Below are 22,821 nucleotides of genomic sequence, written 5' to 3'. Positions count from 1 at the left end.
ACATCTTAAGTTTTCCCAGCTCTGTGAAGTTGTTCCTCTCCCTATTTTCCAGAGGCAAGGAGAAGGGAAGTTATGCGCTAAGCCTGCGCAGCTGGCGAATGGCAGAGCGAAAGTTGAATCTGAGGGTGAACACTGAGTTTGCCCAGGTGACTACAGGGTGCAAGGCAGGGAGCTGGAGGCCCTCTGTGGGGAGCCCAGGGAGAAACTCCACTGAGTGCAAGCACAGCGTGCTCCGGAACTCAGTTTCCCCATCCGGGGTCATGGTGGCAATAAAGAGAGCTAGAAGTGGGCCTGATCCACACTGCAGGGAGCCTAAAGGCTGTTGTATTTTGGTGGTCACCCCGGGCTGCCCAGTGGGGTGACCGAGGCGCTCACGCGGCGGCGGCACCCGGGTTCGCCTCCCTTTTCTCTTCCCCGCCCGCGCCGCCCGTGGGCGGAGCCACTCGCGGCCCCGAGGCTCCGCCCACCTCCCAGGCCTGGGCCGGGCCGTGACGGCGGCGCTAGGACCCGGCGGGCCGCGGGTGCGGCGAGGCCTGGGCGGCCTGAGGAGCGCGGACCCCGGCGCTCGGCTCCCGGCGCCATGTGAGGGGGCTCGGGGGCCGCGGGGGGCCGGGCGCTCCCCGCCGGAGGTGAGCAGGCGCCGCGCGGGAGCGGGGGCGGGGGCGGGGGCTGGGGCGGAGGGCGCCAGGAGAGGAGATTGCTAATCGCCGGGGATGGGAATGGATGCGGGTCCCCCGGCGGCACCCCTAGAACCCTTCCCCCTTGGTAGCCGCGCCCCAAGATTCCGGTCCTCGCGCCCAGGGGCTGTCGCGGGGTCCGCTGGGCCTCTTGCCGCCGACTACCCCGTCAGCGGTCCCGCCACTCTTTTCTTCCCAGCTGGTGTTAGGGCTCCGGACCCCGGGGGTGCAGGAGTTGGGGAGGGGGTTGACGCGAGGCGCGCGCTGGGTGAGCCCCCCACCAGGTGGACACACGGGCTCAGCGTCCCTCATCGTCTCGGATTTAGGAGCACCCCCTCCCCCTTCTCCCTGGAGCCCTCCTCCCACGCGGGCTCGTGGGGGCGTCCCGATCTGCGGGAGGACTCCCGAGGCTGGAAGAAGGAAAGCCCCCAAACAGAGGGCAGGGTGTGGCCCCCACCCTCGGCTCCTGCTCAGCTCTCCTGCACGTCCAGCCTTGGGCTGAGTCCATGCTCCTGGCCCAGCGCTCGGGGCTGCCGCCTCCCCAGCCTGAGCAAGCCGCTCCCCAACAGGCCGGCACCCCTAGACCCCCGCCCCGGTGCCGGTGCCGGTGCCGAGCCACGTCCTGGGCACACACTCCATGGCCTCTGACCCGTTCCAGCCGAGAGGGATCCTCCAGGGAGACGAAGTCAGGCTCAGCCCTGGGCTGCTCCCTGTAAACGAGCCTGTAAACAATAAACAAGACTCTGGAGCCGGCTCTGGGCGGCCCCGCAAGGCGCTTTGGCTCTCTGAACCTCAGTCTCCTTATCTGTGAAATGGGCAACAAGAGCTCCTACCATGCATTGCGAGGATTCAGTGCGTGGGTGATGCTTAGAACGTATTCCCACACAATCCTCGATATTCCGGGAAAGTCGCCGCACTGGGGTCAGGGGAGGAGTGTTTCACTGACACATTGGAGAGGCGGGCCTTGAACAGTGATTAACCACAAGACTAACAGCTGTTGGCGTTGTGGGAGTACTTTCTTTTCTTTCTTTCTTTCTTTTATTTATTTTTGTTTTTGTTTTTGAAATGGAGTCTCGCTCTGTCGCCAGGCTGGAGTGCAGTGGCACCATCTTGGTTCACTGCAACTTCCGCCTCCCGGGTTCAAGCGATTCTCCTGCCTCAGCCTCCGGAGTAGCTGGGACTACAGGAGCACCCCACCAGGCCCAGCTAATTTTTGTATTTTTAGTGGAGACAGGGTTTCACCATGTTGGCCAGGATGGTCTCGATCTCTTCACCTCGTGGTCTGCCCACCTCGGCCTCCCAAAGTGCTGGGATTACAAGCGTGAGCCACCGCGCCCGGCCAATGTGGGAGCACTTTCAAGCCCCGTGTGTCCCTTGCCACATCTGCTTGAATCCTTCCAACAACCCCTTGAGTTACCGACTCTTATTGTTCCCATTTCACAGATGAGGAAACTGAGGCTCAGAGAGGTCACATGGCTTGCTCGAGGCCCCCCAGCCAGTAAGTGGTGAAACCGGGATTCGCACTGGCAGCTGACATGCTGTACTGACCATGGCCTTCTCAGAGCAGGATTGTGACGGGGCGGACCAGGGGGACGGTGGTCCTGGCTGAGGGCACAGCTCCGGCAAAGGTGGGAAAGTGGGGGGCGGGCAGGGGGCATCCGCAGGAAAGGGTGGCCACGCGTAGTAAGATAGAGGCGGCTGGACCCCTGGGCACCTTGAATGCCACCCCAGGATTCTGGACTCCTGTCTTTTGCTCTAACGGTCTGTGAGGTCAAGAACGGGCCGCTCCTTGCTTCTGATGAGGCCCCGTTTTCTGCTGTGTATCGCAGGGCCTGGACTAGATGGGAGTCCGGGCCTCCTTGACCGGCTGTGAGGGGCCGCCGCTGGAGAAACCCGAAGCCGAGCTCGGGATGAGGGGAGCTCCCACGGGGAGGGGGCGGGGTTGGGGAGGGGGCGGGGTTGGGGAGGGGGCGGGGCCATGACCTAACCAATCAGGAGCGAGAAGTGTGTGCCAAGCCTCCTCTGGCCCGCAGTTCTCTGGCTATTCCTGGTGGCCGTGTAGGAGTAAACAGCGGCTAGGTCAAAGGGCTCAGAGAATGACAGGAACTGAGAGGCCCCTGGAGGAGGGGACGGAGCTGAGGAGGGCCCCCTGAGCCCCATTTTCTTCCCTCTGCACTCCTGCCCGCCCTGCCCCCTGGCCTGTCTGCTGGAGGTAGGCTGGACACAGTACATTTTCCCTTTCACAGGTGGAGAACTCTGGAAAGGAGCTGGGTTTTGGTGGTGGGAGAGGAAGCGATTGGGGTGTGCGGAGCAGAGCTGGGCCAGCCTCCTCACTGCCAGGTCTTCCAAAGGCCCCCCCAGCCAGCCCCTGAAACTGTGATTACGGCCATTTGACAGATGAGGAGTCAGCCCTGGCAGAGACTGCCAAGCCTGGACTAGAACCGAGCCTCTCAGACTTGAGTCTGTGCCCTTAGCTCCCTGAGAGATCCTACTTGTTAATGCATTAGTTCATTCAGCGATATTCCTGAATCTCCGTGGCTGTGGAGGCACAGGGGAAACTGAGTGAGGACCTGGGTGGGCTGTACCCCTCAGGCGGCTCTTAGCCTGGGGGGACGGGAGGACCTAGGGGAGTTCCTGGTCCATGCCAGGCTTGGAGGATGAGTGGGAGTCAGGAGGCCATAGGAGGGAGAGCGTTCCAGGCCAACCTGAGAGGGAGCCAGAGCAGAGGAGTTTGGGGGCCTACAAGCGGTGTTGTTTTATTCTGACACCACAGGGACCCAAGGCAGGGTTTAGAGCAGGGTGTGAATGGGGCTCCTACTGTGTGGAGGTCAGGTCCTCCAGCAGGGGAGCCAGCTTTGGCCCTGCCAGCTGCCTTGGTGTGGGAAGTCCCCTGCTTAGGGAGGAGAATGGGCAGGGCTCTGCTGCCACCAGGCTGTGTGACCTCAGGCAGATTCCTGGCCTTTCTGGCCCTCAGTGTCTCCGTCTGCAAAAGGGATACAGTCCTGAGCCTTAAAGTTCTGGGTGCATAGAAGAACTAGTGCGGGGCAGAGAAGGTGTAGCCTTTGGCTTGCTGGACCCAAAGGAGGACACCGAAGCCATAATAACCCTTTCTGGTGGCTTGCAGGTGTGAACCCACGTCCCTGCCCCCAGGGCCACCTGCAGGACGCGGACACCTACCCCTCAGCAGACGCCGGAGAGAAATGAGTAGCAACAAAGTAAGTCTCCCTTCATTTCTTAACCCCATTGAGCCTTTCACTTCCCTCCATGGAACGGGTTCCTTTGGACCTGTCTCAGACCCCAGCCACCACAAGTCTCTTCTTCCCCTCAAGAAGCCGCCCATGCCTGGGAGGCCCAGGTTTAAGCCCTGGTTTGGCCACTGATCTTCTGAGTGGCTTAGGGCAAGTTCCTGCCTGTTCCCGGGCCCAGGGTCAGCTCTGCCTTCCCAGGCCTGACGGCCCGTCTGTGATGGTCAAGGACTAGCCGAGGTGACTGTGGAGTGCTGTGCAGGAGGTGGGGGGGCAGGTGGAGGTAAGCGGGAAGTGGGGTGAGGGTGCACTGATCAGAGTCAAAGGTGATACAGCCCGAGCATGACCCTGAGAATATCGGGATTCCCCATCGTTCTTTCATTCATTCATTCTTTCCTAAGCACTTACTACATGACTGGCCCTGCATGCCCCTTCCCTAGGATCCACTGCAGCCTTGGTGGAGCCTGAGGTTTGGAAATGGGATGGGGTGGTTTATTAATTTGAGTTTAATCAGGAGAAAGAAACTACACAGTGATTAAACAGGACAAGTTTAATGCAAAAAATTATTGACTATAATAGGACACTAGAGTAACAAGGGATTGGAATTTTGAGGAATACAGGAATAGCAGATATTAATATAAGGAGCACCCCTGCCCCCATAAAGGCTGAGATCCGGGCCTTGCTGAAGAAGGCCCAGCTATGGCCCCCTGGATGGCTCCAGTACAGAACTGGCCTGGGGAGGGGAAGCTGCCAGCCTCTGGGTGCTGCAGGTGGTTGAGTGCACTGTAGGAGCTGGACTTCGGAGAAGCTGTGATCACAGCAAGAGCCAGAGGCAATATGCCTGACTTGCTGGTAATGCTGGCACTGCTGGCCTCTGGGCAGTGGGTAAGATGCCCTTACTGGAGAGGCCGTGTGCACTGAAGGAGCCTCCCAGAACCAAGAAGCAAATGCTTTTCCTCCTGCAGTGTCTGTCCAGCACCCTCTACTCACAAAGTTTAATATGCAGCTAACTGACAAGGGAAAATATTTAAAGGGCCCAGATCCATTTCCACAGAGCAGACAAAAAGGATAAATTTGGAGCTAGAGGCAATACATTGGAGAGTTACTGTTAGGGGAAGACCTAGACCCTCTCACTCAGATGTCCCACCTGTCTCTAGACATCCTCTTAGCAGCAGCTATAGGGAATCCTGACATATTCAATCCAGTCCAGCAAACCCTCCTGGAGAACCTTCCATGTTCCAGGCCCTGCCCTGGGATCTAGGACACAGTGGGGAGCAAGGCTGACCTAGTCCCAGAGCTCACGGTCTAATTGGAGGGATGGGAGTTTGAATGCAGTATGATCAGTGTTGTGATGGGGGGACTGAGGCAGCTGAAGGAGGCCTTCCTGGAGGAAGTAGTGCCTGAACTGGTCTGCAACAAAAAGCAGGAGTTAACCAGGCATGGTAGGTGGCAAGGAGGTGGGGTGCTGAGCCTGCCCGGCAACTGGGCCCTCACTGACCTCTCCTCTCTCCAGGAGCAGCGGTCAGCAGTGTTCGTGATCCTCTTTGCCCTCATCACCATCCTCATCCTCTACAGCTCCAACAGTGCCAGTGAGGTCTTCCATTACGGCTCCCTGCGGGGCCGTAGCCGCCGACCTGTCAACCTCAAGAAGTGGAGCATCACTGACGGCTATGTCCCCATTCTCGGCAACAAGGTAGCGCAGCTGCTTTGGGGAGCTCCCTGGGAGCTCCTCCCTACTGCCCAGCATCACCACTCCCTCCACCTGTTCTTTCCTAAAGGAAAGGTGGACCCTGGGAGTCAAGGCCCTGCCTCCGGTGATTTCAGCTCGCTGCTTGCTGTGTGACCTTGGATAAGTGCACTGCCCCTGTCTGGGCCTCAGTTCTCTCCAAGTCCCCACCCTTATTGCTAATATCCTACCATCTCCTGAATCAGAATCCTTTTGAAAATGTGTTTCTGTTTTCACTGCTCTCTGTCTCTGCTGGGGAGCCCACACAGGCTTGGGAGCAGAGCACTGGGACATTTGACAACACAAAAGCAGTAATAATACCGGCTGCCCTTTATCAAGTGCCTGTGTGTGCCAGGCACTTTGATCACCAGTAATCCTCAGACAAGCCCTGTGAGGGCAGCATTATTATCTTCCTTGATGAGATGGAGTAACCAAGGCTCAGAGAGGTGAAGTCACATGTCTAAGGCCACACAGTGAGGGAAAGAAGAAGATGGTATTTTCCTACCCCCTGCTAAGATGCAGCTGCACAGAGAGGCCACAGTCATTCCTGGGGACTTCTGTTGGCCTTGGGTAGCCATGAAATTCAGGTTATATTTCTGGAGTTCACACTGTAGTACCTCTTTCTCCTTCCTCACTGACCCTCCTATATTTTCTTCAAGGCCTTTGCATGCAGAGTGTAGAGCCCGGCCTCTGGACACACCCTCACTAGGAAAGGACACATTAGCAGGTGTCTGGAGACAGGTTAACACCTAAGTGAGTCTTTCTCTACCCTAAGAACCCTTGAAAGTGGAATAAAAATGGGACAGCTTGCGTGTGGGTGATGTGGAAAGGAGAGACAGAGCCTGGCTTGCAGTGCTTCCAGCATCACAGGGGAAGCCAGAAAAACTAGCACTCAGAAAAGTGGGAGCGCCAGTCGAGGTACGTGGGATGTGTTGCTGGATCTTGGAGTAAGGGCTCAGGGAAGGCTGCCTTGGGGGAGGTAGCATTTGAGCTTAGCCTTAAAGGGTGAATGGGAATTCCATGGGCAAAAAATAGACCCCAGAGAGCATGTGGTTCCAACCCATTCATTTCAGCCATGGAGAAACAAGCCCAGAGTGGCTTTCACACCTTCCTTAATAACAAGGTGGTTCTGGTTTCTGGGTGCTGTGGAAATGTCATGGGTGCTTTTTGGAAGATGTCCTCTTTGGAGAGCTGGGGATCTGTGGTCACATAGACTTTGTGACCTTCTGTTCTCCTACTTGTTGACTCTGCCCCAACTGAATGGCCTTCTTTTGGTTTTCAACGTACCACCTTTATTTCCACATTGGAGCCTTTGTGCTGGCTGTTTCTCCTTCCTTGAATATGTTTCCCTAGGTGGTCCTTCTTCATCCTTCACATCTCAGCTCAGGGAGGCATCTCTGTTACAGCCCGACAGCTTCTTCTTGCCTGCTGCCCAGAAAAAGTCAATACACTGAGACTGCAGGTGTTGCAGCAGAGAAAGAGTTTAACAATCGCAGGGCCAGCCAAATGAGGAGACGCGGGATATTTCTCAAATCTGCCTCCCCCAGAATTTGGAAGCCACGGTTTTTAAAGGATAGTTTGGCAGGCAGGGGGACTAGAGAACGGTTGGGGATGAAATCATAGGGGTGTTAAAACTGTCTTCACCTGCAGAGTCAGTTCCTGGGTGGGGGCCATGGGTCACTGGTCTGGTTGGCATCCATTGATCTACCAGATTGCAAGGTCTGAAAAATATCTCAAGCACTCAGGTTTTACAATAACAATGTTATCTATGTTAAAAACAATGATGATGTTATCTATATTTTAAAAAGCAAACTAAGAAACAATGACTGGTTATAATTCAACTATAGCTACATCTTAGCAGAAAAGCAAGCTAAGAGATAATGACTGGTTATAGTTTATGCCTACAGCTTGACAGAAAGGTGTGCAGGGGGTGAGATAATCAATTATTAGTGACTACCTTCTATCGAACTGACTATATGCAGGCAATCATGCATCTAGGAAGAGAAGGCCGAAGGAAAAGGAAAATAAGTAAAACAAATGATTTTACTACACCTGTATCCTAGCAGAGTCCAAGCCTCTGTCTCAGTTGTTACCTTGTGCCCTTTTATTAACTTTACAAAGGCAGTTTTAGTCCCCAAACAAGGTGGAGTTCAGTTTTGGGAAGGGGCTGTTATCATCTTTGCTTCAGAGTTAAACTATAAAGTAAATTCCTCTCATAGTTAGCTTAGCCTATGGACAGGAATGAGCAAGGGTGGTTAGATTGTGAGGTCAGAAACAGGATGGAGTCAGTTATGTTAGAATCCTCTCACAAATTAGATTCTTTTGTATTTTTGAGATGGTGTTTCGCTCTTGTTGCCCAGGCTGGAGTGCAATGGCCCGATCTCGGCTCACCGCAACCTCTGCCTCCTGGGTTCAAGCGATTCTCCTGCCTCAGCCTCCCGAGTAACTGGGATTACAGGCATGCGCCGCCACACCTTGCTAATTTTGTATTTTTCGTAGAGACGGGTTTTCTCCATGTTGGTCAGGCTGGTCTCGAACTCCTGAGCTCAGGTGATCCGCCCACCTCAGCCTCCCAAAGTGCTAGGATTACAGGCGTGAGCCACTGCACCTGGACTTCCAGGCCACCACTCCTAAAGTGCCCCGGCTGCAGTCGCTCTTTGGTCACTTGCCCCTGTTTCCCCTCCCTTCCCCTCCCCTCCCTCTCCCCTCCTCTCTGTCCCCTCCCCGTCTCATCTCCCCCTCCCCCTCTCTTCTCCCCCTCCTCTCCCCCTCCCCTTCTCCCTCTCCTCTCCTTTCCTTTCCTTTTTCCCCTTTCCTTTCCTTTTTCTTTTCTTTCTTCTTTCCTTTCCTTGTTTCTTTTCTTTCTTTCTTCTTACCTTTCTTTCTTTCAACAGAGTCTTGCTCTGTCACCTAGGCTTGAATGCAGTAGCACAATCTAGGTTCACTGCAACCTCTGCCTCCAGGTTCAAGCAATTCTTGTGCCTTAGTCTCCCGAGTAGCTGTGATTACAGGCACTCAGCACCACGCCCGGCTAAGTTTTGTTTTTTTTGGTAGAGATGGGATTTCACCATATTGGCCAGGCTGGTCTCGAACTTCTGACTTCAGGTGATCCGCCTGCCTCAGCCTCCCAAAGTGCTGGGATTACAGGCATGAGCTACAGTGCCTAGCCATTTGCCACTATTTTCTTTTTTTTTCCTGGCATGTATTATGTGCATTCTTATCTGTCCCCCCACCTGTTTCTTGAAGGCAGAAGCCCGGTCTGTTTTGCTCCTTGCTCTGCCCCAGGACTTGGCCGTTAACCAGCTTGCTATCAATGTGTGTTGAATGTGGAATGAATGGGCTCAGTTTCCCTGTCTTTAAAATGGGCATAACAATTCCTGGGTCCTGGAGGCCTGGATGTATGGAGCACAGGGCCAGCACAGAGTGGCCGTGATAATGTTGACTTTCCTTATCCCCCAGACGCTGCCTTCTCGGTGCCACCAGTGTGTGATTGTCAGCAGCTCCAGCCACCTGCTGGGCACCAAGCTGGGCCCTGAGATCGAGCGGGCTGAGTGTACAATCCGCATGAATGATGCACCTACCACTGGCTACTCAGCTGATGTGGGCAACAAGACCACCTACCGCGTCGTGGCCCATTCCAGTGTGTTCCGAGTGCTGAGGAGGCCCCAGGAGTTTGTCAACCGGACCCCTGAAACCGTGTTCATCTTCTGGGGGCCCCCAAGCAAGATGCAGAAGCCCCAGGGCAGCCTCGTGCGTGTGATCCAGCGGGCGGGCCTGGTGTTCCCCAACATGGAAGCATATGCCGTCTCTCCCCGCCGCATGCGGCAATTTGACGACCTCTTCCGGGGTGAGACGGGCAAGGACAGGTACCAGCCTCCCGCCTGCCCCCTCTGGCCAGCCCTGTGCTCCTTCTCAGCATGCCCCGTCCAGAGGGCCTGTTGCTCCCAGCATGCACTGCTCTGAGGGGTAGTCAAGTCCTGCCGTCCTCTGGTTGGGCCTCCTAGGAGAGTTCTCTTCATGTCCAGCTGTTCACGTGGGTCCTTTCCAGCATGCTCTGCATGGCCTGGTTTGTCCAAGAGGGCTTTCTCCTGGCATACCTTGCTCTGAGGGCACAAGGGCCCCCACCCAGCATGCTCTGCTCTGAGGTTGCACAGTCGCTCCTAGCATCTTTCTGAGAGAAGCTCCCCATAGTGTACCCAACGTAAAGTCTTGACTGTTCCCAGCATGTCTTGCCTTAAGCACACAGTTGCTCCTGGCATGCTCTGCTCTAGGGATGCATCACTCCCAGCATGCCCTGCTGTGACTAATCTCCCTAGGAAAGCTAGGCCAGTGGTGCCCAATAGAAATCTATGTGAGCCACATATGTAATTTATTTTCATAGTAATCACATTTTAAAATTAGTGAATAGCTGTGTGCGGTGGCTTGTACCTGTAGTCCTAGCTACTCAGGAGGCTGAGGCAGGAGGATCACTTGAGCCCGTGAGGTCGAGGCTGCAGTGAGCCATGATGGTGCCACTGCACTCCAGCCTAGGTGACAGAATGAGACTACATCTTACATCTCTTTAAGAAAAAAAGTAGTAAAAGCAACTTTAATATATTTTTAACCCAATATGTTCAACATATAGCTCCTGTACATATTTTGTTAGATTTATACCTAAATATTTAAAAAATTTTGGAGCTATTATAAATGGTATTAATATTTTTTTGTTCCCAATTGTTAATTGCTAATATATAGAAATGGCATATAGAAATTGATTTTTGTGGCTGGGCGCGGTAGCTCATGCCTGTAATCCCAGTACTTTGGGAGGCTGAGGTGGACGGATCACAAGGTCAGGAGTTTGAGACCAGCCTGGCCAACATGGTGAAACCCCATCTCTAGTAAAGATACAAAAAATTAGCTGGATGTGGTGGCGCGCGCCTATAATCCCGGCTACTCGGGAGGCTGAAGCAAGAGAATTGCTTGAACCCGGGAGGTGGAGGTTTCAGTGAGCTGACATCCTGCCATTGCACTCCAGCCTGGGCAACAAGGCGAGACTCCATCTCAAGAAAAAAAAAAGAAAAAAAAGAGAAATTGATTTTTGTGTGTTGATCCTGTATCCTGTAACCTTGCTAAACTCACTTATTGGTTCTAGGAGATTTTTTTTTTTTTTTTTTTTTTGAGAGGGAGTCTTGCTCTGTTGCCCAGGCTGGAGTGCGGTGGCGTGATCTTGGCTCACTGCACCTCCACCTCCTGGGTTCAAGTGATTCTGCTGCCTCAGCCTCCCAAGTAGCTGGGACCACAGGCGTGCGCCACCACACCCAGCTAATTTATGTATTTTTGGTAGAGACAGGGTTTCACTGTGTTGGCCAGGCCGGTCTCAAACTCCTGACCTCAGGCGATCCACCCGCCTTGGCCTCCCAAAGTGCTGGGATTACAGGAGTGAACCACCGTGCCCAGCCTGATTTTAGGAGATTTTTGTAGACTCTTTGGGATTTTCCATGCAGATAATCATGTGGCATGCAAATAAGGACAATTTTATTTCTTCCTTTCTAATCTGTATGCCTATTTCTTCTTTTTGCTTTATTACACTGGCTAGGATTTTCAGTACAATGTTGAATTGTATTGGAAATGGTGAGAGTGGACTTCCTTGCCTTGGTCCTAGTCTTAGGGAGAAAGTATTCAGTCTTTTTTTTGAGATGGAGTCTTGCCCTGTCGCCCAGGCTGGAGTGCAGTGGCGCAATCTCAGCTCACTGCAATCTCTGCCTCCCAAGTTCAAGTGATTTTCCTGCCTCAGCCTCCCGAGCAGCTGGAATCACAGGCATGTGCCACCACACCCAGCTAATTTTTGTATTTTTAGTAGAGATGGGGTTTCACCATGTTGACCAGACTGGTCTCGAACTCCTGACCTCATGATCCACCTGCCTTGGCCTCCCAAAGTGCTGGGATTACAGGCGTGAGCCACTGTGCCCGGCCAGTATTCAGTCTTTCATCATTGAATATGATGTTAGCTGTAGGTTTTTTGTAGCTACCCTTTATCAGGCTGAGGAAGTTCCCTTCTCTTACTAGTTTGCTGAGAATTTTTATTATTACAGAATATTGAATTTTATGAAATGTTTTTCTGCAGCAATTTATATGATCATGTGGTTTTTCTTAAGACTATTACTATGGTGGCTTATATTGACTGTTTTGTTTTATTTGAGACAGGATCTCCCTCTGAGGCCCAGGCTGGAATGCAGTGGCATGATCATGGCTCACTGCAGCCTCCACCTCTAAGGCTCAAGTGATCCTCACACGTCAGCCTCCCTAGTAGCTGGGAGTACAGGCATGCAACACCATGCCTGGCTAATTTTTGTATTTTTAGTAGAGACAGGGTTTTACTGTGTTGCTCAGGCTAAGAGTTTTGAATATTGAATCGGCTCTGCACTTCTGGAATAAACATCACTTCTTTGGGATGTATGTATTTATTTTTTATTTTATTTATTTATTTTTGAGATGAAGTCTTATTCTGTGGCCCAGGCTGGAGTGCAGTGGCGTGATCTCGGCTCACTGTAACCTCCGCCTCCTGGGTTCAAGCGATTCTCCTGCCTCAGCCTCCCAAGTAGCTGGGACTGCAGGTGCGTGCTACCATGCCTGGCTAATTTTTGTATTTTTTTAGTAGATACAGGATTTCACTATGTTGGCCAGGCTTGTCTCGAACTCCTGACCTCAGGTGATCCACCTGCCTCGGCATCCCAAAGTGCTGGGATTACAGGCGGGAGCCACTACGCCTGGCCAAGGGATGTATTTATATATATACAAAAATATTAGCAAATCATATCCATCAGAGATTTTTGTGTTTGTGTTCATGAGAGGTATTGGTCTGTAGGTTTTTTTGGTGCTGTCTTTGCTTGGTTTTGGTATCAGGGTCATGCTGGCCTCAGAAAATGAATTGGGAAATGTTCCTTCTTCTATTTTCTGGAAGAGACTGTGTAGAATCGTGCTTATTTCTCTTTAAGTGTTTGGTAGAATTTGCCAGTGACAGTATCTTGGCCTGGAGAGTTCTTCTTCAGAAGATTTTAAACTGTAAACTCAATTTCTGTATTAGTTATAGGATATTCAGGTTATCTATTTCATCTTGAGTAAGTTATGGTCATTTATGGGTTTTAGGGAATTGGCCCATTCTATCTAAGTTGTCAAATGTCTGTGTGTGGTTGTGGAATTTTCTTATTATCCTTTTAATGTCTATAGGGTCTATGGTGGTGATTTTCTCTCTTTTATTCCGATATTGATGATTTATGTCCTCTCTCTTTTTCTTTGTCATTTTGCCAGAGGATTTTGTTTTTGTTTTTGAGATAAAGTCTCACTCTGTCACCCAGGCTGGAGTGCAGTGGCATGATCACAGATCACTGCAGCCTCAACCGTCTAGGCTCAAGCAATCCTCCCACCTCAGCCTCCCAGGTAGCTGAGACCACAGGCACGTGCCACCACACCTGGCTAATTTTATATACATATACATTTTTTTTTTTTTTTTGAGACGGAGTCTCGCTCTGTTGCCCAGGCTGGAGTGCAATGGCACGATCTCGGCTCACTGCAACCTCTGCCTCCCAGGTTCAAGCAATTCTCCTGCCTCAGCCTCCTGAGTAGCTGGGATTACAGGCACGCGCCACCATGCCCTGCTAATTTTGTATTTTTGGTAGAGACAGGGTTTCACCATGTTGGTCAGGCTGGTCTCGAACTCCTGACCTTGTGATCCACCCGCCTTGGCCTCCCAAAGTGCTGGGATTACAGGCATGAGCCACTGCGCCCGGCCTTTTTTTTTTTTTTTTTTTTTTTTTTTTTTTTGAGAAGGAGTCTCACTCTGTTGCCCAGGCTAGAGTGTAGTGGTGCGATCTCGGCTCACTGCAACCTCCACCTCCTGGGTTCAAGCAATTCTCCTGCCTCAGTCTCCCATGTAGCTGGGACTACAGGCACATGCCACCATGCCTGGCTAATTTTTGTATTTTTAGTAGAGACCGGGTTTCGCCATGTTGCCCAGGCTGGTCTCCAATTCCTGACCTTAGGTGATCCGCCCACCTCGGCCTCCCAAAGTGCTAGGATTACAGGCATGAGCCACCGCACCTGGCTAAGTTTTAATTTTTTGTAGAGATGAGGTCTCACTATGTTCCCCAGGCTGGTCTTGAAGTCCTGGGATTACAGGTATGAGCCACCACGCCTGGCCTCCCTTCTTTTTTCCATACAACCTAAGAAATGCAGTGTGTATTTACACGTACAGCCCATCTCAATCACACATGGCTGGTGGCCACTGTAGTGTGAGCACAGCTCTTGGTTCTGGGCTACTCCTTCAGGCCTTGCTCTGAACTGCAGTCACTCCAGCATGAACTTATCTGATTAGTCTCCCCTTAGGAGTTTGCTTCTAGCATGGGCACAACTGTTTTTAGCATGCTCTATGATCATAGTCACTCAGTCTGCCCGACTGTGACCTGGCTCCCCAGGAGACAGTTCATTTCTAGCATGCCCTGTTCCCGTTCTTCCCCTCAAAGGAGCTCCCTCCACACCCCTCACCTCTGCCTGGTGCCACATGCCATGCTCCCACAGCGAGGCTGGACTTGGGGTAACCAAAGTGGGAGTGGGGCCCTGATGAGTGGATGGGAGGAGTTCCAGGGAACTCCACGTGGGTGACCCGGGGTCACCTGCTCCCATCTCTCCCTGCATGAGCCCTCATCGTGACCCCTCTCCATCCCCAGGGAGAAGTCTCATTCGTGGTTGAGCACAGGCTGGTTTACCATGGTGATCGCGGTGGAGTTGTGTGACCACGTGCACGTCTATGGCATGGTCCCCCCCAACTACTGCAGGTGAGCCCTCCTTGCCAGCGCCCTCCCAGGACAACACCCAGGCACTGGCCGCAGGATGGAGCTCTGGGGGCTGGAAACCTTGGCTGAAGGTGCCTTTGAGGGCCTGTGCTTCATTGTTTTCAAACTGTTCTGCAGAGATCTAGGCTTCTTCTCCTTCCTCAGGGGCCTCCACTCCAAGCTTAGTCAGAGTTTATTTATTAATAATAACTATTAGTAGTAGCATTATATGAAAAGCCCACTAGGGGACAGCTGTACTTTACTGAGTACTGACCAGGTACCAAGACATGTAGTCTCTCACTTACTCCTCACAGCAACCTTACGGGATAAGAACTGTTATTCTTCCCATTTATTAAATGAGAAAAACTGAGGAGTATGTTTTATGAGTAGCCAGAGGTCCTCCAAACAGCAGGAAGAGGGGCCAGGCTCCAGTGCTCACAGCCCTCACCACTGCTCCACACTGCCGCCGTCTTGGGGAAAGGAAAAAGTGCCACTGCATTGAAAAAAAAAAAAAGTTTGGTGGTTACAAACCTAGTCTACCCTGCACCCATTTTATGGATGGGGAAACCGAGGCCCCAGGAGGCGTGGGGATTTCTCCTATTGAGGTCCTATAGTAGGCGAGGGGCTGAAAGGGCAAGGACCCTGCCAGCGCCCACCCTGCCCTGATGACACCCGTCTGCTCTGTCCCAGCCAGCGGCCCCGCCTCCGGCGCATGCCCTACCACTACTACGAGCCCAAGGGGCCGGACGAATGTGTCACCTACATCCAGAATGAGCACAGTCGCAAGGGCAACCACCACCGCTTCATCACCGAGAAAAAGGTCTTCTCGTCTTGGGCCCAGCTGTATGGCATTACCTTCTCCCACCCCTCCTGGACCTAGGCCACCCAGCCTGTGGGACCTCAGGAGGGTCAGAGGAGAAGCAGCCTCCGCCCAGCCGCTGGGCCAGGGACCATCTTCTGGCCAATCAAGGCTCGCTGGAGTGTCTCCCAGCCAATCAGGGCCTTGAGGAGGATGCATCCTCCAGCCAATCAGGGCCTGGGGAATCTGTTGGCCAATCAGGGATTTGGGAGTCTATGTGGTTAATCAGGGGTGTCTTTCTTGTGCAGTCAGGGTCTGCGCACAGTCAATCAGGGTAGAGGGGTATTTCTGAGTCAATCTGAGGCTAATCCTTTCCCATGAGGTCTTGGTTCAGAGCCCCAGGAATGGACCCCCCAATCACTCCCCACTCTGCTGGGATAATGGGGTCCTGTCCCAAGGAGCTGAGAACTTGGTGTTGCCCCCTCAATTTCAAGCACCAGAAAGAGAGATTGTGTGGGGGTAGAAGCTGTCTGGAGGCCCGGCCAGAGAATTTGTAGGGTTGTGGAGGTTGTGGGGGTGGTGGGGAGGTCCCAGGGGTGGGAGGCTGGCATCCAGGTCTTGGCTCTGCCCTGAGCGACCTTGGACAAACCCTTCCCCCTCTCTGGCCCCCCTTCTGCCCACACCAGTTTCCAGTGCGGAGTCTGAGACCCTTTCCACCTCCCCTACAAGTGCCCTAGGGTCTGTCCTCCCCGTCTGGACCCTCCCAGCCACTATCCCTTGTTGGAAGGCTCAGCTCTTTGGGGGGTCTGGGGTGACCTCCCCACCTCCTGGAAAACTTTAGGGTATTTTTTTCTCAAACTCCTCCAGGGTTGGGGGACTCTGAAGGAAACGGGACAAACCTTAAGCTGTTTTCTTAGCCCCTCAGCCAGCTGCCATTAGCTTGGCTCTTAAAGGGCCAGGCCTCCTTTTTTGCCCTCTAGCAGGGAAGTTTTCCAACTGTTGGAGGTGCCTTTGGGGCTGCCCCTTTGTCTGGAGTCACTGGGGGCTTCCGAGGGTCTCCCTCGACCCTCTGTCGTCCTGGGATGGCTGCCGGGAGCTGTATCGCCTGGGTTCTGTCCCCTGGCTCTGTATCAGGCACTTTATTAAAGCTGGGTCTCAGTGGGGTGTGTTCGTCTCCTGCTCTTCTGGAGCCTGGAAGGGAAGGGCTTCAGGAGGAGGCTGTGAGGCCGGAGGGACCAGATGGAGGAGGCCAGCATCTAGCCATTGCACACTGGGGTGATGGGTGGGGGCGGTGACTGCCCCAGACTTGGTTTTGTAATGATTTGTACAGGAATAAACACACCTACGCTCCGGCTTCGTGTCCTGTGTCTCCTGGGTCGAGCACAGCCTTCTGGTCCATGCTGCATGCGGCCTCAGGACCGTGTCTTCTGGTTGGGGGCTCCCGGTAAAGCGATCCTCAGCTTTTTCAGCAGCCAGTGGCCAGTGAGGTGTGTATTTTGCGTCTTGAGTGGAGACCTGGGGGCTCTGGGGATGGTGGGGGCATGTGGAGCCAGGCCCATCTGGCTTTTCCTGTCCCCACCTCACCCTGCCTGTGTGACCATGGGCAAGTCACTTCACCTCTGAGAGCCCCAGTTCCTTCAAGGGCAAAAGGGGACCAGACACCGCCCTCAAGGAGCTCAGGTTCCAGGAGGGAGGAGCCCCGTGGTGCACTAGGAAGAATTCCCACAGAAGCTGGGAGAAGAGTTTGAGCAGTGAGTGCAGAAGGGGTGGGGGGAAGACATCCCAGGCCACAGAGCCAGAGGTCTCTCAGCTCCTTAAGGGTCTGGGGACCTGATGGCTGGGAGCTGAGATTTCCTGCCAAACCCAGTAGGAGGGAGCCTGGCGGGGCTGCAATGCTGGCAGGGGTGTGGTGAACGGTGGTCTCCAAGTTGCCGCCAGCCTCTCTGCAAAAGGGCTGTATACTCCAGGTTGGCAGGAGGCAGGGGGTCTGTGACTCCAGAGATTACAAACTGTTTGGGCAGATAAGACGCCCTCGGGGGCAAGGCCTAACAAAGAGTGACTGTGTAAGACATGGGCAGGCAGCCTGCTGGGATCTCCCAGGGCCCCCGAGCTGCTGGGGACAGGAAAGAGAACCCTTCTGGGCACTGGGCCAGCCAGGATGGTGGTGACCGGGGCTGAGAGGCATCAATGGCACCTTGCATCTGCCTCTCAGTTCACGTAGCCAGTAAGCAGCCGCATGCCGTGCACTGTATTAGGCACAGTTGATGAGAGCGAGAGTGTCTGGTGGGAGGAGTGGACCACAGAGAAGCCTCATGGTGGGATCCCCAGCTTCACCCAGTAGGCAGTGAGGCTACAGCAGGAGGGAGCAGTGAGAGATGAGACTGCCCAGGGCCAGATGGCACAAGGCAAGGCCGTAAATGTCAGTCTGAGGGGGGCAAGAGCCTTGATCTTTCTTGCGTAGAGAAGTCAAATGGGACCACAGCAGGATGGGCAGGAGGCTGACAGGTGGCATGGCCCAGGGCCCAGGGGCCGCCAGACACAGTAATGGTGGCAGTGGGGCTGGGGGGCTGGAAAGACTGGGACTCTGTGTAAAGTCTACATGGGGAGCAGAAAGCTGTGCGTGGGCACGGGGATATGGGAATATGGCACCCATCCAACCCCATGCAAAGGCTTCTGGGAACCTGGGTCCAGGCAGAGGTTTTTTTTTTTTTTTTGAGACAGAGTCTTACTCTGTCACCCAGGCTGCAGTGCAGTGGTGCAATCTAGGCTCACTGCAACCTCTGCCTCGTGGGTTCAAGCGATTCTCCTGCCTCAGCCTCCTAAGTAGCCGGGATTACAGGCACGTACCACCATGCCCAGCTAATTTTTGTATTTTTAGTAGAGACAGGGTTTTACCAAGTTGGTCAGGCTGGTCTCAAACTCCTGACCTCATGATCCACCCACCTCGGCCTCACAACGTGCTGGGATTTCAGGTGTGAAGGTGTGAGCCACCACATCTGGCCTTCCTTGTTTTTGTTTTTTTTTTGAGATGGAGTCTCACTCTGTCACCCAGGCTGGAGTGCAGTGGTGCAATCTTGGCTCATTGCAACCCCTGCCTCCCCTCAGGAGTGTGAGCCAGGGTGATCTCCCACTCCTGACCTCAAGGATTCAAGTGATTCTCGTGCCTCAGCCTCCCGAGTAGCTGGGACTACAGGCACTTGCCACCACGCCTGGCTAATTTTTGTATTTTTAGTAGAGACAGGGTTTCAGCATGTTGCCCAGGTTGGTCTTGAACTCCTGGCCTCAAGTGATCCACCCACCTTGGTCTCCCAAAGTGCTGGGATTACAGGCGTGAGCCACCACACCCAGCCCCGGCAGAGGTTTCGAGGTAGAATTTCTCCCAGAATGCTGTGGCTCTTCTGTCTGTCCACTGGGGAGAGGGAGGTCAGTAAGAGGTGCATCAAGAGGGGGTCGGTTCCCCAGGGGGATGTTCAGTGGAGCATCAGGAGGTGGGCCTCTGGTGGGCCTAGACCCCAACTCCTCAATCTCTCACCCCCTCAGTGGGACCCAGTGGAGACTGGCCCACTCCTTGCTAAAGTGAGCTTCCTGAAGCCCCTTTCATCACAGCCCTCTGCCCTGAAACCTTCACTGGCTCCCCATTCACTGGCCAGCTCCAAACTTATAGATTTGTCTGGCATTTGAGGCCTTCCTGCACCTCCATCTGCACCTGCACCCCTCTCCCGGGTACCTTAGTGAGGCTGGTGCTTCCTCACCTCTGTGCAGAGGGCCTTACCCCCACCCCTCCTTGGGAGGGGGCGCCTCCCACCAGCTGCAAACCTATGAGTGGCAGCCGCTCCTCTCTGGGCTTCCTGTCCAGCTGTTTCCTGCATCCATTTGTTTCCTGCGGATGCTCAATGGTTCCCACTGAGCTCAGCCCCACCAGCCAGGCTCCCTGGGGCAATCCCCAATCCCACTACGTGCTGACGGGTGGGTCCACATGTGAACTTCAGAGTGAGGAGGCCCCGGCACATCTCCTGCAACCCCCATGCCAGCTTGTTTTCAAGCCTTGGAATTTTTTTCCCTTCCCTTCCCTTCCCTTCTTTCCTTCCCTTCTTCTCTTCCCTACCCTTCCCTTCTTCCCTTCCCCTCTTCCCTTCCTCTCTTCCCTTCCCTTCTTCCCTTCTCTTCTTTCCTTTTTCCCTTTCCTTCTTTCCTTTTTCCCTTCCCTTCTTCTCTTCCTTTTTTCCCTTCCCTTCTTCTCTTCCTTTTTTCCCTTCCCCTCTTCCCTTCCCCTCTTCCCTCTCCCTCTTCCCTCCCCCTCTTCCCTCCCCCTCTTCCCTTCCCTTCCTTTCTTCCCTTCCCTTCTTCCCTTCCCTTCCCTTCTTTCCTTCCCTTCTTCCCTTCCCCTCTTTCCTTCCCTCTTCCCTTCCCTCTTCCCCTCCCTTCTTCCCTTCTTCCCTTCCCCTTCTTCCCCTCCCCCTCTCCCCTCCCCTCCCCTCTCCTCCCCTTCCCACCTTCCCTTCCCTTTCTTACCCTTCTTTTCTTTCCTTTTTAGATGGTGTCTTGCTCTGTCACCCAGACTGGAGTGCAGTGGCACGATCTCAGCTCACTGTAACCTCTGCCCCCCAGGTTCAAGCAACTAGGATCACAGGCGTGCACCACCACAGCCAGCTACTTTTTAGATTTTTAGTAGAGGTGGGGTTTCACCTTGATGGCCAGGGTGATCTCACACTCCTGACCTCAAGTGAGCTGCCCGCCTCGGCCTCCCAAAGTGCTGGGATTACAAGCATGAGCCACTGAGCCTGGCTGGAGTTTTTTCTTTAGCCAAAATATTTTCATTTTAATTTTGTTCCTAAATGTCACAAGCTACAAAATATTTTTTTTTAAATTTTAAATTAGTTTCATTTCTATATGTTTCTGTTTTTAGATTTTTTTTACCATAAAACAAATAATGCAAATGATATAAGATAGAAAAGGAGGGTATTGCCGAGTCCTATTAGGGTATAATCTTCCAGATCTTTCCTCCATGCAATTTTTTCTTTTTCTGAGACACGGTCATGCTCTGTGGCTCAGGCTGGAGTACACTGGTGTGATCACGGTTTACTGTAGCCTTGACCTCCTGCACTTGAGCAATCCTCCCGCCTCAGCCTCCCGAGTAGCTGGGACTACAGGCAGGCACCACCATACTTGGATAATTAAAACTTTTTTTTTTTTTTGGTAGAGACAGGGTCTTGCTATGTTGCCCAGGCTGGTCTCAAACTCCTGGGCTCAAGTGATCCTCCTGCCTCAGCCTCCCAAAGTGCTGGGATTACAGATGTGAGTCACGGCGCCCGGGCTTCATGCAATTCTTTTTTCTTTCACTCTTCCAGTTTTTCTCTCCCTCTCTTTTTTTTCTTTCTTTAGGTTATACCTGGGAAATAAAATTCTGAAGCGTTAATATTCCAGAATTGGTAGAAAATCCATAGTTCACATGCAAATAAAACAGATACTTTAAATTGATTTTTTAATTTAAAAAATTATTTTATTTAAAAAATTGTGGTAAAAAACATGTAACATAAAATTAATCACCTTAACAATTTTCACACTATTGTATAGCAGAGCTCCAAAACTTTGTCATTTTGCAGATCTGAGACTCTACCCATTAAACAGCAATTCTCCCTTCCTCATTCTCCCCAGTGCCTGGCAACCACCATTCTACTTTTTTCTATGAGTTTGACTTCTTTAGATACTTCAGGGTAAAGTAATCATATGGTATTTTCCTTTTTGTGACGGGCTTATTTCACTTACATAATGTCCCCAAGATTTATCCATGTTAAAGTTGTTTTTTAATATATATAAAGTAATAGACACTTGTTGTATGGAAAAACAAAAATGCTTGGGTGGCTGGGCACTGTGGTGCACACCTGTAATCTCAGCGCTTTGGGAAGCCAAGGCAGGAGGATTGCTGGAGCCCAGGAATTTTAGGCTGCGGTGAGCTATAATTTCGACATAGCACTCCAGCCTGGGCAACAAAGTGAGACCCTGTCTCTTTAAAAAAAAAAAGCCTGGGGGGCTGGGCGCAGTGGCTCGCACCTGTAATCCCAGCACTTTGGGAGGCCGAGGCGGATCACTTGAGGTCAGGAGTTTGAGACCAACCTGGCCAATATGGTGAAACCCTGTCTCTACTAAAAATACAAAACTTAGCCGGGCGTGGTGGCACGTGCCTGTAGTCCCAGCTACTGGGGGGTCTTGAGATCATCGCTTGAGCCCAGGAGGCGGAGGTTGCAGTGAGCCAAGATTGTGCCACTGCACTCCAGCCTGGGCAACAGAGCAAGTATCCGTCTCAAAAAATAAATAAAATAAAATAAAATAAAATAAAATAAAATAATAATAATAATAAAATGCCGGCTGGGCGCGGTGGCTCATGCCTGTAATCCCAGCACTTTGGGAGGCCGAGGCCGGCAGATCATCTGAGGTCGGGAGTTCCAGACCAGCCTGACCGACATGGAGGAACCCCATCTCTACTAAAAATACAAAATTAGCCAAGCGTGGTGGCACATGCCTGTAATCCCAGCTACTCAGGAAGGCTGAGGTAGGAGAATTGCTTGAACCCGGGAGGCAGAGGTTGTGGCGAATGGAGATCACGCCATTATATTCCAGCCTTGGCCACAAGAGCGAAATTCCATCTCAAAAAAAAAAAAAAAAAGAAAAGCCTGGGGAAGCCTTTAAGTAGGAAGTGGAAGTGTCATCTCCAGCCAGGTGGTCATAGGCACACACCTGCCCTCTCTGTCCTGTTTCATTTCACCCACTCTAAGATGTTGTCAGTTTGATTGTAAGACAATGTAATTTTAACTTTGTAGAGTTAAGATGCAAAAAAAAAAAGTCTGAGAATATATTTTACACACACACACACACACACATTTGCATGTTGAGAGTCTTTTTTAAATTTACTTCTTTTATTAAAAAAAAAATAGAGGCCGGGCATGGTGGCTCATGCCTGTGATCCCAGCACTTTGGGAGGCCGAGGCGGGTGGATCATGAGGTCAGGAATTTGAGACCAGCCTGGCCAACATGGTGAAACCCCGTCTCTACTAAAAATACAAAAAGTTAGCTGGGTGTGGTGGTGCATGGCTGTAATCCTAGCTACTCAGGAGGCTGAGGCAGGAGAATCGCTTGAACCCGGGAGATGGAGGTTGCAGTGACCCGAGATCACACCATTGCACTCCAGTCTGGGAGACAGGGTGAGATTCCGTCTCAAAAAAAAAACAAAAAAAATAGAGACTGTGTCTCACTATGTTGCCCAGGCTGTCTTGAACTCCTGGCCTCAAGTGATCCTCCTGTGTCGGCCTCCCAAAGTACTGGGATTACAGGCGTGAGCCACCACTCCCAGCCTCAAGTCATTTTTATGCAGGTGGGATCAGAAGAGTGCAGTGGGGCTTTTTGCCTATTTCTTTTTCTTTTTTTTTTTTGAGACAGAGTTTCGCTCTTGTTGCCCTGTTGCCCAGTCTGGAGTGCAATGGCATGATCTCGGCTCACCGCAACCTCCGCCGCCTGGGTTCAAGCTATTCTCCTGCCTCAGCCTCCCTAGTAGCTGGGACTGCAGGCATGC

General features: G+C 52.5%; 2 protein-coding genes and 1 long non-coding RNA gene across 8 annotated transcripts in view; 2 read left to right on the top strand and 1 right to left on the bottom strand.

The window, feature by feature from the left end:
- Nucleotides 1-488: 488 nt before the first annotated feature.
- On the top strand, nucleotides 489-16,607 carry ST6GALNAC6 (ST6 N-acetylgalactosaminide alpha-2,6-sialyltransferase 6). Of its 6 annotated transcripts, XM_054501393.2 has the most exons (7): nucleotides 489-629; nucleotides 2,121-2,175; nucleotides 3,802-3,892; nucleotides 5,436-5,615; nucleotides 9,108-9,514; nucleotides 14,351-14,458; nucleotides 15,146-16,607. In XM_054501393.2, the coding sequence occupies exons 2-7, from the start codon at nucleotides 2,150-2,152 to the stop codon at nucleotides 15,333-15,335; spliced, it is 1,002 nt and encodes a 333-aa protein (XP_054357368.1). In that variant the 5' UTR covers nucleotides 489-629; nucleotides 2,121-2,149; the 3' UTR covers nucleotides 15,336-16,607. The 6 variants fall into 6 exon arrangements, with proteins under 6 accessions (XP_054357368.1, XP_054357373.1, XP_063506434.1 ...); XM_054501398.2 differs by lacking the exon at nucleotides 9,108-9,514 and having other exon boundaries at nucleotides 15,146-15,187; XM_063650364.1 differs by lacking the exon at nucleotides 2,121-2,175 and having other exon boundaries at nucleotides 497-629.
- LOC129043963 (uncharacterized) lies at nucleotides 6,700-7,850 on the bottom strand. Its single transcript, XR_008504572.1, has 3 exons — nucleotides 7,701-7,850; nucleotides 7,293-7,369; nucleotides 6,700-7,076 (listed from the first exon to the last, which is right to left on the bottom strand). It is a non-coding gene; the product is annotated as an uncharacterized LOC129043963 (long non-coding RNA).
- The window catches only part of AK1 (adenylate kinase 1), a 20,677-nt gene continuing 13,005 nt past the window's right edge, over nucleotides 15,150-22,821 (top strand). Inside the window, exon 1 of the mRNA XM_054501401.2 lies at nucleotides 15,150-16,741. The gene's annotated coding sequence lies outside the window, so the exon portion shown is untranslated. The remainder of the gene's footprint in view (nucleotides 16,742-22,821) is intronic.

This window comes from Pongo pygmaeus, chromosome 13, assembly GCF_028885625.2.
Source record: "Pongo pygmaeus isolate AG05252 chromosome 13, NHGRI_mPonPyg2-v2.0_pri, whole genome shotgun sequence".
Taxonomy (NCBI): Eukaryota; Metazoa; Chordata; class Mammalia; order Primates; family Hominidae; genus Pongo; species Pongo pygmaeus.
The sequence above is the reverse complement of the archived record's forward strand: the minus strand, read 5'-3'. Positions and strand labels throughout refer to the sequence as shown.